The sequence below is a fragment of the Oncorhynchus clarkii genome, chromosome 9 (genome assembly GCF_045791955.1).
Source record: "Oncorhynchus clarkii lewisi isolate Uvic-CL-2024 chromosome 9, UVic_Ocla_1.0, whole genome shotgun sequence".
Classification (NCBI taxonomy): domain Eukaryota; kingdom Metazoa; phylum Chordata; class Actinopteri; order Salmoniformes; family Salmonidae; genus Oncorhynchus; species Oncorhynchus clarkii.
Genome location: NC_092155.1, coordinates 210,484 through 232,142, shown reverse-complemented (window position 1 = coordinate 232,142; position 21,659 = coordinate 210,484). Strand labels below are relative to the sequence as shown.

Here is a 21,659-nt window from a genome sequence, read left to right as displayed (position 1 = left end):
CCTGGTAGATGTTGTGTACCTGGGGTAACGAGGAGGTCCTGGTAGGTATTTGTGTACCTTGGGTAACGAGGTGATACCGGTAGGTGTGTCTGTACCTGGGGTAACGAGGCGGTCCTGGTAGGTGTTTGTGTACCTTGGGTAACGAGGCGATACTGGTAGGTGTGTCTGTACCTGGGGTAACGAGGCGGTCCTGGTAGGTGTGTCTGTACCTGGGGTAACGAGGAGGTCCTGGTAGGTGTGTGTCTGTACCTGGGGTAACGAGGAGGTCCTGGTAGGTGTGTGTCTGTACCTGGGGTAACGAGACGGACCTGGTAGGTGTTTGTGTACCTGGGGTAACGAGGAGGTCCTGGTAGGTGTGTCTGTACCTGGGGTAACGAGGTGGTCCTGGAAGGTGTGTCTGTACCTGGGGTAACGAGGAGGTCCTGGTAGGTGTGTGTCTGTACCTGGGGTTATGAGGTGGTCCTTGTAGGTGTGTCTGTACCTGGGGTAACGAGGAAGTCCTGGTAGGTGTGTCTGTACCTGGGGTAGCGAGTCGGTCCTGGTAGGTGGGGTGGCAGGGTAGCCTAGTGGTTAGAGTGTTGGACTAGTAACCGGAAGGTTGCAAGTTCAAACCCCCGAGCTGACAAGGTACAAATCTGTCGTCCTGCCCCTGAACAGGCAGTTAACCCACTAGGCCGTCATTGAAAAAAAAAAAAAAAACTGACTTGCCTGGTTAAATAAAGGTAAAAAAAAAAAAAAAACTGACTTGCCTGGTTAAATAAAGGTAAAAAATGTTTTAAAAAGGTGGGTGTCTGTACCTGGGGTAACAAGGCGGTCCTGGTAGGTAGGTTTATAGTCGTCCAGTGTTAGCAGCATCACGTACATGGTCAGGACGAACATTCCACCAAGGAATATATAGAACACCAGGTAGAACAGCAGGATCAGACCTGGAACACACACAAACACACACCATCAGCTGAAACAGACAGCTAAACTGACCATACCAGCTGAAACAGAGCAGTACCTTCTCCATACAGCTAGACTGACCATACCAGCTGAAACAGAGCAGTACCTTCTCCTCCATACAGCTAGACTGACCATACCAGCTGAAACAGAGCAGTACCTTCTCCTCCATACAGCTAAACTGACCATACCAGCTGAAACAGAGCAGTACCTTCTCAATACAGCTAGACTGACCATACCAGTATATTACACTAGAATATACCCAAGGCTGTTCATTCCTTCTCTCTCCCTGTTTCTCTCTCCCTCTGTTTCTCTCTCTCTCTCCCTCCCCCTGTTTCTCTCTCCCTCTGTTTCTCTCTCCCTCTCCATCCCCCTGTTTCTCTCTCCCTGTTTCTCTCTCCCTCTGTTTCTCTCTCCCTCTCCCTCCCACTGTTTCTCTCTCCCTTTTTCTCTCTCCCTCTCCCTCCCCCTGTTTCTCTCTCCCTGTTTCTCTCTCCCTCTGTTTCTCTCTCCCTCTGTTTCTCTCTCCCTCTCCCTCCCCCTGTTTCTCTCTCCCTGTTTCTCTCTCCCTCTGTTTCTCTCTCCCTCTGTTTCTCTCTCCCTCTCCCTCCCCCTGTTTCTCTCTCCCTGTTTCTCTCTCCCTCTCCCTCCCCCTGTTTCTCTCTCCCTGTTTCTCTCTCCCTGTTTCTCTCTCCCTCTCCCTTTCCCTGTTTTCCCTCCTTCCATTTCTGTACCTCTTCCTCTCTATCTCCATTTCCCTCCTCTACCCACCTCCCTTTCTCCCTCTCTCCCCACCTCCCTCTCTCTCCTCACCTCCCTTTCTTCCTCTCTCTCCTCACCTCCCTTTCTCCCTCTCTCTCCCTACCCCCTTTCTCCCTCTCTCCCCACCTCCCTCTCTCTCCTCACCTCCCTTTCTCCCTCCTCTCCCCACCTCCCTTTCTCCCTCTCTCTCCCTACCACATTTCTCCCTCTCTCCCCACCTCCCTCTCTCTCCTCACCTCCCTTTCTCCCTCTCTCTCCCCACCTCCCTTTCTCCCTCTCTCTCTACCCCCTTTCTCCCTCTCTCCCCACCTCCCTCTCTCTCCTCACCTCCCTTTCTCTCTCCTCTCCCCACCTCCCTTTCTCCCTCTCTCTCCCCACCTCCCTCTCTCTCCCCAACTCCCTTCTCCCTCCTCTCCCCACCTCCCTTTCTCCCTCTCTCCCCACCTCCCTCTCTCTCCCCACCTCCCTTTCTCCCTCCTCTCCCCACCTCCCTTTCTCCCTCTCTCCCCACCTCCCTCTCTCTCCCCACCTCCCTTTCTCCCTCCTCTCCCCACCTCCCTCTCTCTCCCCCCACCTCCCTTTCTCCCTCCTCTCCCCACCTCCCTTTCTCCCTCTCTCCCCACCTCCCTCTCTCTCCCCACCTCCCTTTCTCCCTCCTCTCCCCACCTCCCTCTCTCTCCCCCCACCTCCCTTTCTCCCTCCTCTCCCCACCTCCCTTTCTCCCTCTCTCCCCACCTCCCTCTCTCTCCCCACCTCCCTTTCTCCCTCTCTCCCCACCTCCCTTTCTCCCTCCTCTCCCCACCTCCCTCTCTCTCCCCACCTCCCTTTCTCCCTTCTCTCCCCACTTCCCTTTCTCCCTCTCTCTCCCCACTTCCCTTTCTCCTTCCTCTCTCCACCTCCCTTTCTCCCTCCTCTCCCCACCTCCCTTTCTCCCTCCTCTCCCCACCTCCCTTTCCCCCTCTCTCTCCCCACCTCCCTTTCTCCCTCCTCTCCCCACCTCCCTTTCTCCCTCCTCTCCCCACCTCCCTTTCTCCCCACCTCCCTTTCTCCCTCCTCTCCCCACCTCCCTTTCTCCCTCTCTCTCCCCACCTACCTTTCTCACTCCTCTCCCCACCTCCCTCTCTCTCCCCACCTCCCTTTCTCCCTCTCTCTCCCCACCTCCCTCTCTCTCCCAACCTCCCTTTCTCCCTCTCTCTCCCCACCGCCCTCTCTCTCCCCACCTCCCTTTCTCCCTCTCTCTCCCCACCTCCCTCTCTCCCCCTCTCTCCCCACCTCCCTTTCTCCCTCTCTCTCCCCACCTCCCTTTCTCCCTCTCTCTCCCCACCTCCCTCTCTCTCCCCACCTCCATTTCTCCCTCTCTCTCCCCACCTCCCATTCTCCCTTCTCTCCCCACCTCCCTTTCTCCCTCTCGTCTCTTCCTCTCGTCTCCTCCTCTCGTCTCCTCCTTTCCTCTCCTCCTTCTCTCTCTGTAACCTACATACTGCTGTAGGAATGATGATGTGGGGGAGGGGCTGTAATCGCTTTCTGTTTCCCGTCTCACTTACTCACACCCCCCCACACCCACACACACACACACACACACACACACACACACGAGAGGAGCACAATTTAAAAACCAAAAACAAGTGTGTATGCTTCTAAAGGCATCAACCGACCAAAGAGTGTGCTCGCTACTGCTTTCGCTTGAAAAAAACATGTAATAGTACTGTTTGTCCATTTTGAGACGCCGTAGCCAGTATACACTTCCTCCAAATAGTCAGAATCGATCTGTCTTTGATTTTGACGTTGTTGCTGAGAAGATCTAACTAAGATGTTTGGTGCAGAATCTGTTGACCAATCACAGAAGAAGGTACAAACTGGTGTGTGCCCGAACAGTGGAAAAAAACCTTATCGAAGTCCAAAACCAACAAAAATGTCATCACAATATATGAACTGTTTGGGCTGCCTTTTTCTGTGGCTAAACCAACAAGCCTCGTAATTTAAAAATTATATTTGTATTTACAGACGGCATACAAGTTTGTTATTAAGGCACATGAAAGTTCACATGTTCCAGAAGGCATTTCTGCCAAAAAATGCATTTCGATAAAAAAATATATATTTACATTCAAATGGCTCTCTTGTGAAGTCGTGACTGGCCTAGTTTCCTGAATCGGGTCACACATCTACAGTACCAGTCAAACGTTGGGACACACCTACTCATTCAAGGGTTTTTCTTTATTTTTACTATTTTCTACATTGTAGAATAATAGTGAAGACATCAAAACTATGAAATAACACATATGGAATCATGTAGTAACCAAAAAAGTGTTCAACAAAATATACTCTGTGTGTGTGTGTCTGGTTGTAATCTCTCCCAGACAAAAGCGTTCATTCAACTCAGACACTGTTCAACCAGCTAACAAGCTATTGATGCTACTATAGACTCTCTGTTCAACCAGCTAACAAGCTATTGATGCTACTACAGACTCTCTGTTCAACAAGCTAACCAGTTAATGATGTTACTAACTACACTGCTCAAAAAAATTAAGGGAACACTTAAACAACACAATGTAACTCCAAGTCAATCACACTTCTGTGAAATCAAACTATCCACTTAGGAAGCAACACTGATTGACAATAAATTTCACATGCTGTTGTACAAATGGAATAGACAACAGGTGGAAATTATAGGCAATTAGCAAGACACCCCCAATAAAGGAGTGGTTCTGCAGGGGGTGACCACAGACCACTTCTCAGTTCCTATGCTTCCTGGCTGATGTTTTGGTCACTTTTGAATGCTGGCGGTGCTTTCACTCTAGTGGTAGTATGAGACGGAGTCTACAACCCACACAAGTGGCTCAGGTAGTGCAGCTCATCCAGGATGGCACATCAATGCGAGATGTGGCAAGAAGGTTTGCTGTGTCTGTCAGCGTAGTGTCCAGAGCATGGAGGCGCTACCAGGAGACACCTCATCAGGAGCATGCGCAGGCGTTGTAGGGAGGTCATACAGGCACGTGGAGGCCACACACAATACTGAGCCTCATTTTGACTTGTTTTAAGGACATTACATCAAAGTTGGATCAGCCTGTAGTGTGGTTTTCCACTTTAATTTTGTGTGTGACTCCAAATCCAGACCTCCATGGGTTGATAAATTTGATTTCCATTGATAATTTTTGTGTGATTTTGTTGTCAGCACATTCAACTATGTAAAGAAAAAAGTATTTAATAAGAATATTTCAGTCATTCAGATCTATGATCTCTATTCAACTAGCTAACCAGTTAGCATCAGGCTCTTTTCAACTGGCTAACCAGTTAGCATCAGGCTCAGTTAAACTACCCCCCCCCTCTCTCTCTCTTCCCCTCTCTATCTCTTTCTCTGTTGTGGGAGTCTATTATGAGTCATCTGAGCCTTAGGCTTGTGTGTATGTGTGTGTGACCGTCAGTCCTGAAGGAAGAACATTCAACATGGCGGCAACCTCTCCTCTCATCTCTCTCTCCTCTCCTCTCTATCCTCTCTCTCTTCAAGCTCCCATCTCTCTCCTCCTCTTCCTCCCCTACCATCTTTCTCTCCTCCTCTTCCTCCCCTCCCATCTCTCTCCCTTCCCATCTTTCTCTTCTCTCTATCCTCTCTCTCCTCCCCTCCCATCGCTCTCCTCCTCTTCCTCCCCTCCCATCTCTCTCTCCTTGCCTCCCATCTCTCCCCTCCTCTTCCTCCCTCTCACCTCCCAACACTCTCTTCTCCCTCTCATCTCTCTCTCTCTCTCTCTCTCTCTCTCCTCTCTCTATCCTCCCATCTCTCTCCCCTCCTATATTTCTCTTCATCTCTCATCTTTCATCTCTCCTCTCTCTCCTCTCCTTCTCCCTCTCTCCTTCCTTCCCATCTCTCTCGCTCTCTCCTCTCCCCCTCCTCATCTCTCTCTCGTCTCATCTATCTTCTCGCTCTCTCCTCAGCTCCCATTTCTCTCTCATCTCCCATCTCGCTCTTCTCTCTCTCCTCCCATTTCGCTCTTCATCTCTCTCCTTCTTTCACCTCTCTCTCCTCCTCTTCTTCTCTCTAACCTCCTCCCCCTCTCTCTCTCCTCCTCTTTCTGTCTCTCCTCTTTCTGTCTCTCTCTCGCCTCCTCTTCCTCTCTCTCCTCCTCTTCCATCTCTCTCTGCTCCCATCTTTCTCTTTATCATCTCTCTCCTCCACATCTCTCTCTCCTCCTCTTCCTCTTTTTTCCTCTCTCCTCTATCTTCTCTCTCTCCTCCTCTTCCACTGCCATCCGTTCTTCTTGCTAACGTGCAATCATTGGAAAACAAACTGGACGATCTACTATTAAAACTATACTACCAATGGGACATTAAAAATTGTAATATCTTCTGTTTCAAAGAGACATGGTTGAACGATGACATGGATAAAATAGAGCTGGCTGACTTCTCAGTGCATCGGCAGAGCATCTACCTCTGGTAAGACGAGAGGCGAGGGTGTATTTGTCAATAACTGTTGGTGACGATGTCTAATATTAAAGAAGTCTCGAGGTATTGCTCGCCTGAGGTAGAATACCTCATGATAAACTGTAGACCACACTATCTACCAAGAGTGTTCTCATCTGTATTATTGGTAGTCGTCTATTTACCACCACAAACCCGATGCTGGCACTAAGACCACACTCAACCAGCTGTATAAGGTCATAAGCAAACAAGAAAATCCAGAAGCGGTGCTCCTAGTGGCCGGGGACTTTAATGCAGGCAAATTTAAATCAGTTTTACCTCATTTCTACCAGCATGTTAAATGTGCAACCAGAGGGAAAAAAACTCTGGACCACCTTTGCTCCACACACAGAGACGAGTACAAAGCTCTCCCTTGCCCTCTATTTGGCAAATCTGACCAATATTACATCCTCATGATTCCTGCTTACAAGCAAAAACTAAAGCAGGAAGTACCAGTGACTTGCTCAATACGGAAGTGGTCAGATGACGCGAATGCTAAGCTCCAGGACTCTTTTGCTAGCACAGATTGGAATATGTTCTGGGATTCTTCTGATGGCATTGAGGAGTATACCACCTCAGTCACTGGCTTCATCAACAAGTGCATCGAGGACGTCGTCCCCACAGCGACTGTACAGTGCCTTGCGAAAGTATTCGGCCCCCTTGAACTTTGCGACCTTTTGCCCCATTTCAGGCTTCAAACATAAAGATATAAAACTGTATTTTTTTGTGAAGAATCAACAACAAGTGGGACACAATCATGAAGTGGAACGACATTTATTGGATATTTCAAACTTTTTTAACAAATCAAAAACTGAAAAATTGGGCGTGCAAAATTATTCAGCCCCTTTACTTTCAGTGCAGCAAACTCTCTCCAGGAGAGATATATATCTGGTGGGGGGGATATGCAGGGTGGGGGGGATATACAGGGTGGGGGGGTGTATACACGACTGTGATTATAATCGAGAGTTATCTTGGTAGTCTATGCCGTGGACTAACCTGTATCCCCGCAAACTCGGTACCGGTGCCCCCTGTATATAGAACCCATGGTATTGTTATGTAATTTTCTTGTGTTATTTTTTATTTCACCTTTATTTAACCAGGTAGGCTAGTTGAGAACAAGTTCTCATTTACAACTGCGACCTGGCCAAGATAAAGCATAGCAGTGTGAACAGACAACACAGAGCTACACATGGAGTAAACAATTAACAAGTCAATAACACAGTAGAAAAAAAAGACATTGTGTGCACAAGGCATGAGGAGTTTTGCAGATTAACACTGGAGTGATAAATGATCAGATGGTCATGTACAGGTAGAGATACTGGTGTGCAAAAGAGCAGAAAAGTAAATAAATAAAAACAGTATGGGGATGAGGTAGGTAAATTGGGTGGGCCATTTACCAATAGACTATGTACAGCTGCAGCGATCGATTAGCTGCTCAGATAGCAGATGTTTGAAGTTGGTGAGGGAGATAAAAGTCTCCAACTTCATTGATTTTTACAATTCATTCCAGTCACAGGCAGCAGAGAACAGGAACGAAAGGCGGCCAAATGAAGTGTTGGCTTTAAGGATGATCAGTGAGATACACCTGCTGGAGCGCGTGCTACAGGTGGGTGTTGCCATCGTGACCAGTGAACTGATAAGGCGGAGCTTTACCTAGCATGGACTTGTAGATGACCTGGAGCCAGTGGGTCTGGCGCCGAATATGTAGCGAGGGCCAGCCGACTAGAGCATGCAGGTCGCAGTGGTGGGTGGTATAAGGTGCTTTAGTAACAAAACGGATGGCACTGTGATAAACTGCATCCAGTTTGCTGAGTAGAGTATTGGAAGCTATTTTGTAGATGACATCGCCGAAGTCGAGGATCGGTAGGATAGTCAGTTTTACTAGGGTAAGTTTGGCGGCGTGAGTGAAGGAGGCTTTGTTGCGGAATAGAAAGCCAACTCTAGATTTGATTTTAGATTGGAGATGTTTGATATGAGTCTGGAAGGAGAGTTTACAGTCTAGCCAGACACCTAGGTACTTATAGATGTCCACATATTCTAGGTCGGAACCATCCAGGGTGGTGATGCTAGTCGGGCGTGCGGGTGCAGGCAGAGAACAGTTGAAAAGCATGCATTTGGTTTTACTAGCGTTTAAGAGCAGTTGGAGGCCACGGAAGGAGTGTTGTATGGCGTTGAAGCTCGTTTGGAGGTTAGATAGCACAGTGTCCAAGGAAGGGCCGGAAGTATACAGAATGGTGTCGTCTGCGTAGAGGTGGATCAGGGAATCGCGCGGAGCAAGAGCAACATCATTGATATATACAGAGAAAATAGTCGGCCCGAGAATTGAACCCTGTGGCACCCCCATAGAGACTGCCAGAGGACCGGACAACAGGCCCTCCGATTTGACACACTGAACTCTGTCTGCAAAGTAGTTGGTGAACCAGGCAAGGCAGTCATTAGAAAAACCGAGGCTGCCGATAAGAATATGGTGATTGACAGAGTCAAAAGCCTTGGCCAGGTCGATGAAGACGGCTGCACAGTACTGTCTTTTATCGATGGCGATTATGATATCGTTTAGGACCTTGAGCGTGGCTGAGGTGCACCCGTGACCGGCTCAGAAACCAGATTGCACAGCGGAGAAGGTACGGTGGGATTCGAGATGGTCAGTGACCTGTTTGTTGACTTGGCTTTCGAAGACCTTAGATAGGCAGGACAGGATGGATATAGGTCTGTAACAGTTTGGGTCCAGGGTGTCTCCCCCTTTGAAGAGGGGGATGACTGCGGCAGCTTTCCAATCCTTGGGGATCTCAGACGATATGAAAGAGAGGTTGAACAGGCTGGCAATTGGGATTGCGACAATGGCGGCGGATAGTTTCAGAAATAGAGGGTCCAGATTGTCAAGCCCAGCTGATTTGTACGGGTCCAGGTTTTGCAGCTCTTTCAGAACATCTGCTATCTGGATTTGGGTAAAGGAGAACCTGGAGAGGCTTGGGCGAGTAGCTGCGGGGGAGGGCGGAGCTGTTGGCCGAGGTTGGAGTAGCCAGGAGGAAGGCATGGCCAGCCGTTGAGAAATGCTTGTTCAAGTTTTCGATAATCATGGTTTTATCGGTGGTGACCGTGTTACCTAGCCTCAGTGCAGTGGGCAGCTGGGAGCAGGTGCTCTTGTTCTCCATGGACTTTACAGTGTCCCAGAACTTTTTGGAGTTAGAGCTACAGGATGCAAATTTCTGCCTGAAGAAGCTGGCCTTGGCTTTCCTGACTAACTGCGTGTATTGGTTCCTGACTTCCCTGAACAGTTGCATATCGTGGGGACTATTCGATGCTATTGCAGTCCGCCACAGGATGTTTTTTGTGCTGGTCGAGGGCAGTCAGGTCTGGAGTGAACCAAGGGCTATATCTGTTCTTAGTTCTGCATATTTTGAACGGAGCATGCTTATCTAAAATGGAGAGGAAGTTACTTTTAAAGAATGACCAGGCATCCTCGAATGACGGAATGAGGTCAATATCCTTCCAGGATACCCGGGCCAGGTCGATTAGAAAGGCCTGCTCGCAGAAGTGTTTTAGGGAGCGTTTGACAGTGATGAGAGGTGGTCGTTTGACTGCGGATTCGTAGCGGATACAGGCAATGAGGCAGTGATCGCTGAAATCCTGGTTGAAGACAGCGGAGGTGTACTTGGAGGGCAAGTTGGTCAGGATGATATCTATGAGGGTGCCCATGTTTATGTAATTACGGTTGTACCTGGTGGGTTCCTTGATAATTTGTGTGAGATTGAGGGTATCTAGCTTAGATTGTAGGACTGCCGGGGTGTTAAGCATATCCCAGTTTAGGTCACCTAACAGAACAAGCTCTGAAGCTAGATGGGGGGCGATCAATTCACAAATGGTGTCCAGGGCACAGCTGGGAGCTGAGGGGGGTTGGTAGCAGGTGGCAACAGTGAGAGACTTATTTCTGGAGAGAGTAAAACCAGTTGCACTTAGCCATCCCGGATCCGGGATCGTGAATACAGACTCAAGCTCATTACCATAACGCAACGTTAACTATTCATGAAAATCGCAAATTAAATGAAATAAATATGCTAGCTCTCAAGCTTAGCCTTTTGTTAACAACACTGTCATCTCAGATTTTCAAAATATGCTTCTCAACCATAGGAAAACAATCATTTGTGTAACAGTAGCTAGCTAGCGTAGCATTTAGCGTTAGCATTAGCGTTAGCATTCAGCACGCAACATTTTCACAAAAACCAGAAAAGCATTCAAATAAAATAATTGACCTTTGAAGAACTTCAGATGTTTTCAATGAGGAGACTGTTAGATAGCAAATGTTCAGTTTTTCCTGAAAGATTATTTGTTTAGGAGAAATCGCTCCATTTGGTGCGTCACGTTTGGCTACCAAAAGAAACCGAAAATCCAGTCATCAAAACGCCGAACTTTTTTCCAAATTAACGCCATAATATCGACTGAAACATGGCAAACGTTGTTTAGAACCAATCCTCAAGGTGTTTTTCACATATCTCTTCGATGATATATCATTCGTGGAAGTGTGCTTTCTGTCCTGAATCCCAGGAGGAAATGACCGCAACTGAAGATTACGCACCAATTTAGACAAAGGACACCGGGCGGACCCCTGGAAAATGTAGTCTCTTATGGCCAATCTTCCAATGATATGCCTACAAATACGTCACAATGCTGCAGACATCTTGAAGAAACGACAGAAAGCGCAGGCTCGTTCCTGGTGCATCCACAGCCATATAAGGAGACATTGGAAAACAGAGCTTCAGAAATTCTGCTCATTTCCTGTTTGAAGTTTCATCTTGGTTTCGCCTGTAGCATGAGTTCTGTGGCACTCACAGATAATATCTTTGCAGTTTTGGAAACGTTAGACTGTTTTCTTTCCAAAGCTGTCAATTATATGCATAGTCGAGCATCTTTTCGTGACAAAATATTGCGCTTAAAACGGGCACGTTTTTTTATCCAATAATGAAATAGCGCCCCCATAGACTCAACAGGTTAAAATTAGTAGTTCGAACTGTTTGGGTATGGACCTGGAAAGTATGACATTACTTTGCAGGCTATCTCTGCAGTAGACTGCAACTCCTCCCCCTTTGGCAGTTAATCTTGACGGAAAATGTTATAGTTAGGTATGGAAATCTCAGAATCTTTGGTGGCCTTCCTAAGCCAGGATTCAGACACGGCAAGGACATCAGGGTTAGCAGAGGGTGCTAAAGCAGTGAGTAAAACAAACTGAGGGAGGAGGCTTCTGATGTTGACATGCATGAAACCAAGGCTTTTTCGATCACAGAAGTCAACGAATGAGAGTGCCTGGGGACATGCAGGGCCTGGGTTTAACTCCACATCACCCGCGGAACAGAGGTGGAGTAGTATGAGGGTGCGGCTAAAGGCTATCAAAACTGGTCGCCTAGAGCGTTGGGGACAAAGAATAAAAGGAGCATATTTCTGGGCATGGTAGAATATATTCAGGGCATAATGTGCAGACAGGGGTATGGTGGGGTGCGGGTACAGCGGAGGTAAGCCCAGGCACTGGGTGATGATAAGAGAGGTTGTATCTCTGGACATGCTGGTTGTAATGGGTGAGGTCACCGCATGTGTGGGAGGTGGGACAAAGGAGGTATCAGAGGTATGAAGAGTGGAACTAGGGGCTCCATTGTAAACTAAAACAATGATAACTACCATAAACAACAGTATACAAGGCATATTGACATTTGAGAGAGACACAGCGAGGCATACAGTAATCGCAGGTGTTGATTGGGAGAGCTAGCTAAAACAGCAGGTGAGACAACAACAGCTAACCAGCTAGCACAACAACAGCAGGTAAAATGGCGTTGACTAGGCAGAGAGGGTCGGATTAACTACACACAGAGCCTGAGTGCGGCTGGGGCCGACAGACAAAAACATAAACAAACAGAATGGAGTACCGCGATTAATGGACAGTCTAGCAGGCATCAGCTACATAGCCAAGTGATCAGTGTCCAGCAGGCATCAGCTATGTAGTCAAGTTTACAGCCAGGATCCGGTGGAGTATTGGGCTCTAGCCGTGTATGAGTGGGGTTCGGGTGAACAGCTGAGTAGCCCGGGAAGTGGGCCTCAGGGATAGCTTCGGTACTGCGTGCAAGCTAGCTGTGAAGATCAGAAGTAGTGGTCCAGGGATTACGGCAGGAATCCGGCGTTGTTGTGGAGAGACAGTTATCCAGACTAAAAAAAACTGGCTGACTGTGCAGATGGTAAAAGCCGCTAGCAGTGGCTAACAATGACTTAATAGCTTGTAAGCTAGTATGCTGGTTAGCTTCTGGAGGTTCTTGAATGTGTTCTAAAAATTAAACATAATAGCGATTCCGTATCACATTGGGTGAGGTTACCCGAAGGTATAATCGAATTAAAAATCGAAAAGAGATTGAAAATAAATATGGGTCCGGTGAGTGGATTTTAATTGTATTACTTTTTTTTTACCATAGTTTATTTAGTAAATATTTTATTAACTATATTTCTTGAACTGCATTGTTGGTTAAGGGCTGGTCAGTCAGCATTTCACTGTGAGGTCTACACCTGTTGGTTAAGGGCTGGTCAGTCAGCATTTCACTGTGAGGTCTACACCTGTTGGTTAAGGGCTGGTCAGTCAGTATTTCACTGTGAGGTCTACACCTGTTGGTTAAGGGCTGGTCAGTCAGTATTTCACTGTGAGGTCTACACCTGTTGGTTAAGGGCTGGTCAGTCAGCATTTCACTGTGAGGTCTACACCTGTTGGTTAAGGGCTGGTCAGTCAGTATTTCACTGTGAGGTCTACACCTGTTGGTTAAGGGCTGGTCAGTCAGCATTTCACTGTGAGGTCTACACCTGTTGGTTAAGGGCTGGTCAGTCAGCATTTCACTGTGAGGTCTACACCTGTTGGTTAAGGGCTTGTCAGTCAGTATTTCACTGTGAGGTCTACACCTGTTGGTTAAGGGCTGGTCAGTCAGCATTTCACTGTGAGGTCTACACCTGTTGGTTAAGGGCTAGTCAGTCAGCATTTCACTGTGAGGTCTACACCTGTTGGTTAAGGGCTGGTCAGTCAGCATTTCACTGTGAGGTCTACACCTGTTGGTTAAGGGCTGGTCAGTCAGCATTTCACTGTGAGGTCTACACCTGTTGGTTAAGGACTGGTCATTAACCATTTCACTGTGAGGATCATTCTGATCCTGTGTCCAGTACCTCTCCTGAATGCATTCTGATCCTGTGTCCAGTACCTCTCCTGAATGCATTCTGATCCTGTGTCCAGTACCTCTCCTGAATGCATTCTGATCCTGTGTCCAGTACCTCTCCTGAATGCATTCTGATCCTGATTAATCATTTCAGATGGTTTATTTAGAATGCTGCTTTCTGTTTGCTCTCTCATCCTCTCCTCCCTCTCATCCTCTCCTCCCTCTCATCCTCCTCCTCTCTCATCCTCCCTCCCTCCCATCCTCTCCTCCTTCTCATCCTCTCCTCCCTCTCATCCTCTCCTCCCTCTCATCCTCCCTCCCTCTCATCCTCTCCTCCCTCTCGCCCTCCCCTCCCTCTCGCCCTCCCTCTCATCTTCCCTCTCATCCTCCCTCTCATCCTCCCTCCCTCTCATCCTCCCTCTCATCCTCTCCTCCCTCCCCCTCATCCTCTCCTCCCTCTCACCCTCCCTCTCATCCTCCCTCCCTCTCATCCTCCCTGCCTCTCATCCTCTCCTCCCTCTCAGCCTCCCTCCCTCTCATCCTCCCTGCCTCTCATCCTCTCCTCCCTCTCAGCCTCCCTCCCTCTCATCCTCTCCTCCCTCTCATCCGCCCTCCCTCTCATCCCCCTCCCTCTCATCCGGCCTCCATCTCGCCCTCCTCTTTAGAATAAAGATTATACATGGATTATACAGAGTCATACCAAGAACAACCCTCACGCAAGGGTGTGTGTGTTTGTAGAGAACAGAACAGATACTGGACTGTATTCCGTGTTCTGTATTCTATTTTCTGTGTTCTATGTTCTATATTTTGTGTTCTGTGTTCTCGATTATGAGTTCTGTGTTCTGTTCTGTGTTCTACATTCTATATTCTGAGTTCTATGTTCTGTGTTCAATGTTCTATATTCTGAGTTCTATATTCTGAGTTCTATGTTCTATGTTCTACATTCTGAGTTCTATGATCTATGTTCTATATTCTGAGTTCTATGTTCTGTGTTCTATATTCTGAGTTCTATGTTCTGTGTTCTATGTTCTATATTCTGAGTTCTATATTCTGTGTTCTATGTTCTGTGTTCTAGATTCTGAGTTCTGTGTTATGTTCTATATTCTATGTTCTGTGTTCTGAGTTCTATATTCTGAGTTCTATATTCTGAGTTCTATATTATGTGTTCTATGTTTTGTGTTCTATATTCCGTCCAGCAGCAGACGCTCAGCAGCCAGATTAAACAGACGAATCAAATTCTACTTTAATCCAGATTAGACTAGTCATCACATACACTCTCTCTCTATCTATCTCTCTCTCTCTCTCTCTCTCTCTCTCTCTCTCTCTCTCTCTCTCTCTGTCCTCATTCTCCCTCTCTCTCTGTCCTCTATCTCTCTCTCTCTCTCTGCCCTCTCTCTCTCCACCCCACTCCCTCTGTCCTTTCTCTCTACCCCCCTCTCTCTCTGTCCTCTATCTCTCACTCTCCCCTCTCTCCCCCCCACTCTCTCTGTCCTTTCTCTCTACCCCCCTCTCTCTCTGTCCTCTCTCTCTCTCCCCCCTCTCTCTCTGTCCTTTCTTTCTACCCCCCCTCTCTCTCTGTCCTCTTTCTCTCTCTGTCCTCTCTCTCTGTCCTTTCTTTCTACCCCCCCCTCTCTCTGTCCTCTATCTCTCTCTCTCTGTCCTCTTTCTCTCTCCCCCTCTCTCTCTATCCTTTCTTTCTACCCCCCTCTCTCTCTGTCCTCTATCTCTCCTCTCCCCCCTCTGTAACCCTCCTCTAGTACAGATTGAGCAGAATGACAGCATCCTCATCAGATCAGCCTGTATGTGTGTGTGTCCCACCTGTGAGTGTGTGAGGAGCGTCCCTCAACTAGAGCTGTTATGGTGACCACCATACCGGCGGTTACGAGTCATGGTAATTAGGCTCTGGTAATCAAGCTCTGATGCTGCTGCTGGTCATTAGTAACCTACCAAACTTGCTAACTGCCTGGTACTCAGCACTCTATTGTCCCTCTAATCACTCTGACATCAATACAAATCTAATTGGAAAACTAATCAAACACTTCATGAGAGCTCATGAGCTCATGTTGACCAACATTTCTATAGGCTATGTAAATGCGGGAGAAAACAGAGTGATGGCCTCTAATAAAAAGAGGAGGATCCCATCAGCTATCTATAGGCTATGCCTACTATATTTATTTCTCAACTTTGCTAATATTAAGCACATTGCTTCTCTTTACAACAGGAGTATAGCCTACCTGGCTGGCAGGAAAATGAACCATGAGAAAATAAACCTTCATTCACTATTTAAGTGCATAGATGACATCTATTTTGCACCTGTTTCGAAACTGGTGCATAATAATGGTCCATTCTCACCTCATCACACCTCATGTAGCCTAGCCCATAGTCCTATAAGGTTAGTATCACACCTCATGTAGCCTAGTCCATAGTCCTATAAGGTTAGTATCACACCTCATGTAGTCTAGCCCATAGTCCTATATGTTTTAATAAGGTTAGTATCACACCTCATGTAGCCTAGCCCATAGTCCTATATGTTTTAATAAGGTTAGTATCACACCTCATGTAGCCTAGCCCATAGTCCGATAAGGTTAGTATCACACCTCATGTAGTCTAGTCCATAGTCCTATAAGGTTAGTATCACACCTCATGTAGCCTAGCCCATAGTCATATAAGGTTAGTATCACACCTCATGTAGTCTAGCCCATAGTACTATAAGGTTAGTATCACACCTCATGTAGCCTAGCCCATAGTCCTATAAGGTTAGTATCACACCTCATGTAGTCTAGCCCATAGTCCTATAAGGTTAGTATCACACCTCATGTAGCCTAGTCCATAGTCCCATAAGGTTAGTATCACACCTCATGTAGTCTAGCCCATAGTCCTATAAGGTTAGTATCACACCTCATGTAACCTAGCCCATAGTCCTATAAGGTTAGTATCACACCTCATGTAGTCTAGCCCATAGTCCTATAAGGTTAGTATCACACCTCATGTAACCTAGCCCATAGTCCTATAAGGTTAGTATCACACCTCATGTAGCCTAGTCCATAGTCCTATAAGGTTAGTATCACACCTCATGTAGTCTAGCCCATAGTACTATAAGGTTAGTATCACACCTCATGTAGTCTAGTCCATAGTCCTATAAGGTTAGTATCACACCTCATGTAGCCTAGCCCATAGTCCTATAAGGTTAGTATCACACCTCATGTAGCCTAGCCCATAGTACTATAAGGTTAGTATCACACCTCATGTAGTCTAGCCCATAGTCCTATAAGGTTAGTATCACACCTCATGTAGCCTAGCCCATAGTCCTATAAGGTTAGTATCACACCTCATGTAACCTAGCCCATAGTCCTATAAGGTTAGTATCACACCTCATGTAGCCTAGCCCATAGTCCTATAAGGTTAGTATCACACCTCATGTAACCTAGCCCATAGTACTATAAGGTTAGTATCACACCTCATGTAGTCTAGCCCATAGTCCTATAAGGTTAGTATCACACCTCATGTAACCTAGCCCATAGTCCTATAAGGTTAGTATCACACCTCATGTAGTCTAGTCCATAGTCCTATAAGGTTAGTATCACACCTCATGTAGTCTAGCCCATAGTACTATAAGGTTAGTATCACACATCATGTAGTCTAGCCCATAGTACTATAAGGTTAGTATCACACATCATGTAGTCTAGCCCATAGTACTATAAGGTTAGTATCACACATCATGTAGTCTAGCCCATAGTACTATAAGGTTAGTATCACACCTCATGTAGCCTAGTCCATAGTCCTATAAGGTTAGTATCACACCTCATGTAGTCTAGCCCATAGTCCTATAAGGTTAGTATCACACCTCATGTAGTCTAGCCCATAGTCCTATAAGGTTAGTATCACACCTCATGTAACCTAGCCCATAGTCCTATAAGGTTAGTATCACACCTCATGTAGTCTAGTCCATAGTCCTATAAGGTTAGTATCACACCTCATGTAGTCTAGTCCATAGTCCTATAAGGTTAGTATCACACCTCATGTAGTCTAGCCCATAGTCCTATAAGGTTAGTATCACACCTCATGTAGCCTAGTCCATAGTCCTATAAGGTTAGTATCACACCTCATGTAGTCTAGCCCATAGTCCTATAAGGTTAGTATCACACCTCATGTAGTCTAGTCCATAGTCCTATAAGGTTAGTATCACACCTCATGTAGTCTAGTCCATAGTCCTATAAGGTTAGTATCACACCTCATGTAGTCTAGCCCATAGTCCTATAAGGTTAGTATCACACCTCATGTAGCCTAGTCCATAGTCCTATAAGGTTAGTATCACACCTCATGTAGTCTAGCCCATAGTCCTATAAGGTTAGTATCACACCTCATGTAGTTTAGTCCATAGTCCTATAAGGTTAGTATCACACCTCATGAAGTCTAGTCCATAGTCCTATAAGGTTAGTATCACACCTCATGTAGCCTATAGTCCTATATGTTTCAATAAGGTTAGTATCACACCTCATGTAGTCTAGCCCATAGTCCTATAAGGTTAGTATCACACCTCATGTAGTCTAGCCCATAGTCCTATAAGGTTAGTATCACACCTCATGTAGTCTAGTCCATAGTCCTATAAGGTTAGTATCACACCTCATGAAGTCTAGTCCATAGTCCTATAAGGTTAGTATCACACCTCATGTAGCCTATAGTCCTATATGTTTTAATAAGGTTAGTATCACACCTCATGTAGTCTAGCCCATAGTCTTATAAGGTTAGTATCACACCTCATGTACTCTAGCCCATAGTCCTATAAGGTTAGTATCACACCTCATGTAGTCTAGCCCATAGTACTTACTATAAGGTTCGTATCACACCTCATGTAGTCTAGCCCATAGTCCTATAAGGTTAGTATCACACCTCATGTAGTCTAGCCCATAGTACTATAAGGTTAGTATCACACCTCATGTAGTCTAGCCCATAGTCCTATATGTTTGAATAAGTTTAGTATTAAATAAGTATTTCTAATGAAGCACATTAATCCTCTTTACACTGGGTACAGAGCCTAACTACACAGGAGGAGCTTGAGTTTCCAGTTTGGGGAAGATCATTTTCACCATAAAATGCACCTTTATAATAAACCATTACATGCAGAATCGCACTCACTTTTGAGAATTATGTTTTCCCATGAATTGATTGCATTTTGGAACATTTGCGCTTATAGTCCACTCCCGTGTGCGCATTGCTGCGCTCATAACGTGAAGAAATAGCCTCATAGTATGTTCACATTTTAAGCTAAAAGTTCTGCTATTACCTCATTGCTTGTCAAAGTTTTTTTGATGCAAGTGGTTGTATTAATTTTGGATCTATCGCATTCCACAAATGTCCCAGAGTATGTTCGGAAAATGTCTTTCTGGTACAGAAGGACAAGTTGACCAATAGAATAGGACATAGATAGTAGACTGACATAGGCTAGTGTTTCGTGCACCACCCTATGGGACTCCTGATCACGGCCGGTTGTGACACAGCCCGGGATCAAACCAGGGTCTGTCGTGACGCCTCTAGCACTGAGATGCAGTGCTTTAGACCGCTGCGCCACTCGGGAGCCATAACATCAGGACAACTCAGAGTATGCTATTCTGTTCTTCTGAAATAGACCACATTTTCTTCATATCATGTTTCTTTAGACCTGTCTAAAATAAATAATGGATTTATTGTGATGTGTAGGCTATATTACATGGATTTATTGTGATGGTGTAGGCTATATTACATGGATTTATTGTGATGGTGTAGACTATATTACATGGATTTATTGTGATGGTGTAGGCTATATTACATGGATTTATTGTGATGGTGTAGGCTATATTACATGGATTTATTGTGATGGTGTAGGCTATATTACATGGATTTATTGTGATGGTGTAGGCTATATTACATGGATTTATTGTGATGGTGTAGGCTATATTACATGGATTTATTGTGATGGTGTAGACTATATTACATGGATTTATTGTGATGGTGTAGGCTATATTACATGGATTTATTGTGATGGTGTAGACTATATTACATGGATTTATTGTGATGGTGTAGGCTATATTACATGGATTTATTGTGATGGTGTAGGCTATATTACATGGATTTATTGTGATGGTGTAGACTATATTACATGGATTTATTGTGATGGTGTAGACTATATTACATGGATTTATTGTGATGGTGTAGACTATTTTACATGGATTTATTGTGATGGTGTAGACTATATTACATGGATTTATTGTGATGGTGTAGACTATATTACATGGATTTATTGTGATGGTGTAGACTATATTACATGGATTTATTGTGATGGTGTAGACTATTTTACATGGATTTATTGTGATGGTGTAGACTATATTACATGGATTTATTGTGATGGTGTAGACTATTTTACATGGATTTATTGTGATGGTGTAGGCTATATTACATGGATTTATTGTGATGGTGTAGACTATATTACATGGATTTATTAGTCTTTTTTAAACGTAGACGTTCCAAAGGTCTTCATCAGTGGCTTGTAGGCTGTGTGGAAGATGCGAAAGGTGTTTATGTTCATTAACGGTCAATTACCATGAGACCGGCAGTTATTTGCTTGTAATTACAGCCACAGCCTTAAACACACAACACACATCATATAATGTCAGCCTACTGGACTGAAAGGAGGGGGGCTACTCGCATGAAGGATCACTGGACAGATTCAAACCATCTGAGAGAGAGAGAGAGAGAGAGAGAGAGAGAGAGAGAGAGAGAGAGAGAGAGAGAGAGAGACAGAGAGAGAGAGAGACAGAGAGAGACAGAGACAGAGAGAGAGAGAGAGACAGAGACAGAGACAGAGACAGAGACAGAGACAGAGACAGAGACAGAGAGAGAGAGAGAGAGAGAGAGAGAGAGAGAGAGAGGGAGAGACAGAGAGAGAGAGACTGACTGACCCCAGCTGCTTGCGGTCCGGCCCAGGAACTCGTGTGTCCGAGGGTTCCAGAAGTATGGCTCCTTGACTCCGGTGTCCACGCGCTCATCTTCCTTGTTGTTCATGGTGCCCGTTGCGTATCGTGCGGCAGTTTGTACTCGGTATCAACTAAAAATGAGGATTCTGGCTGTCTGGCGCGGTAAAATGAGATGTCCCGATAATGACCGTTATCTGTCTGTCTAGTCCGGTAAAATGCGCGAGGTGTTTCAGAATAAATGCTAGGCTTTTCAAAACACCGGTGATGACGACAGGTGCTATAGTCTATCGATAGAAGACTAATCTACAGTCACAGACGATGCGAGACTGACTGTTCTGTTCTACTGCGGCGCGACGATACTGCGGTAAAACGGGCTCGAGCCTGGATACATGTCCACGTCATAATCAGCCCCTGCTCTCCGCCAATAGGACACATCTATCCCATCTGGCCCCACCCCTACTACCCTCCATTATAACCTCAACAACCTGTGTGTGTGGACCTGAAATGATAAACAGAATGACAGTTTGGCCACAGAAGACAGACTGCATTTCAACGTGTGGATAGAGAGATGGAGAGAAAGATAGAGAGTGAGAGATGGAGAGAGAGATGAAAAGGTGGAGAGAGAATGAGAGAGAGAAAGATGGAGAGTGAGAGATGGAGAGAGAGAGATGGAGGGAGAAGTGGAGGGAGAGAGATTGAGAGAGAGATGGAGGGAGAGATGGAGAGAGAGAGAGAGATGGAGAGAGAGTTGGAGAGAAAGATGGAGAGAGAGAGAAATGGAGAGATGGAGAGAGATAGAGAGAGATAGAGAGATGGAGAGGTGGAGAGAGATAAAGAGATGGAGAGAGGAGTGTTTCAGAGGCCGCTGTATCTCCTGTTCTGGCTGCAGGCTACAAGCTTTGTACCAGAACACAAACGGTTATCTGTAATGGAGGTGTCCAGTGGATTCTGTGGTCTGTGTGCTCCCTCTGGTGGATCCTGAGAGAGACTGCAGCACACCAGACTTGATAGATGGCAACACTACTAATACTACTGCAGCGCCACAGATTCCAGGGGCCTCATTTTCACAGAGTACACAACACATTATGAACAGCTGCTCTTTCCATGACGTAGACTGATCAGGTGAAAGCTACAATCCCTTATTTATGTCACTTGTTAAATCCACTTCAAATTGTGTAGATGAAGGGGAGGAGACAGGATTTTTAAGCCTTGAGACAATTGAGACATGGATTGTGTACATGTGCCATTCAGAGGGTGAATGAGCAAGACAAAATATGTAAGTTCCTTTGAACGGGGTAGGATAGAAGGTGCCAGGTGCAAGAACTGCAACTCTGCTGGGTTTTTAACACTCAACCGTTTCCTGTGTGTATCAATGGTCCAC

At 46.0% G+C, this 21,659-nt stretch overlaps 1 protein-coding gene across 2 annotated transcripts in view; it reads right to left on the bottom strand.

Moving 5' to 3' along the window:
• LOC139415745 (ATPase Na+/K+ transporting subunit beta 2a) overlaps window positions 1-20,621 on the bottom strand; it is a 126,103-nt gene extending 105,482 nt beyond the window's left edge. For both annotated transcript variants that reach the window (XM_071163819.1, XM_071163820.1), the window contains exons 1-2: window positions 20,264-20,621; window positions 798-926 (exon numbers count right to left, since the gene is read on the bottom strand). In XM_071163819.1, the coding sequence (XP_071019920.1) occupies window positions 798-926; window positions 20,264-20,366 (232 nt within the window). In that variant the 5' untranslated portion in view covers window positions 20,367-20,621. The remainder of the gene's footprint in view (window positions 1-797; window positions 927-20,263) is intronic.
• Window positions 20,622-21,659: the final 1,038 nt, after the last annotated feature.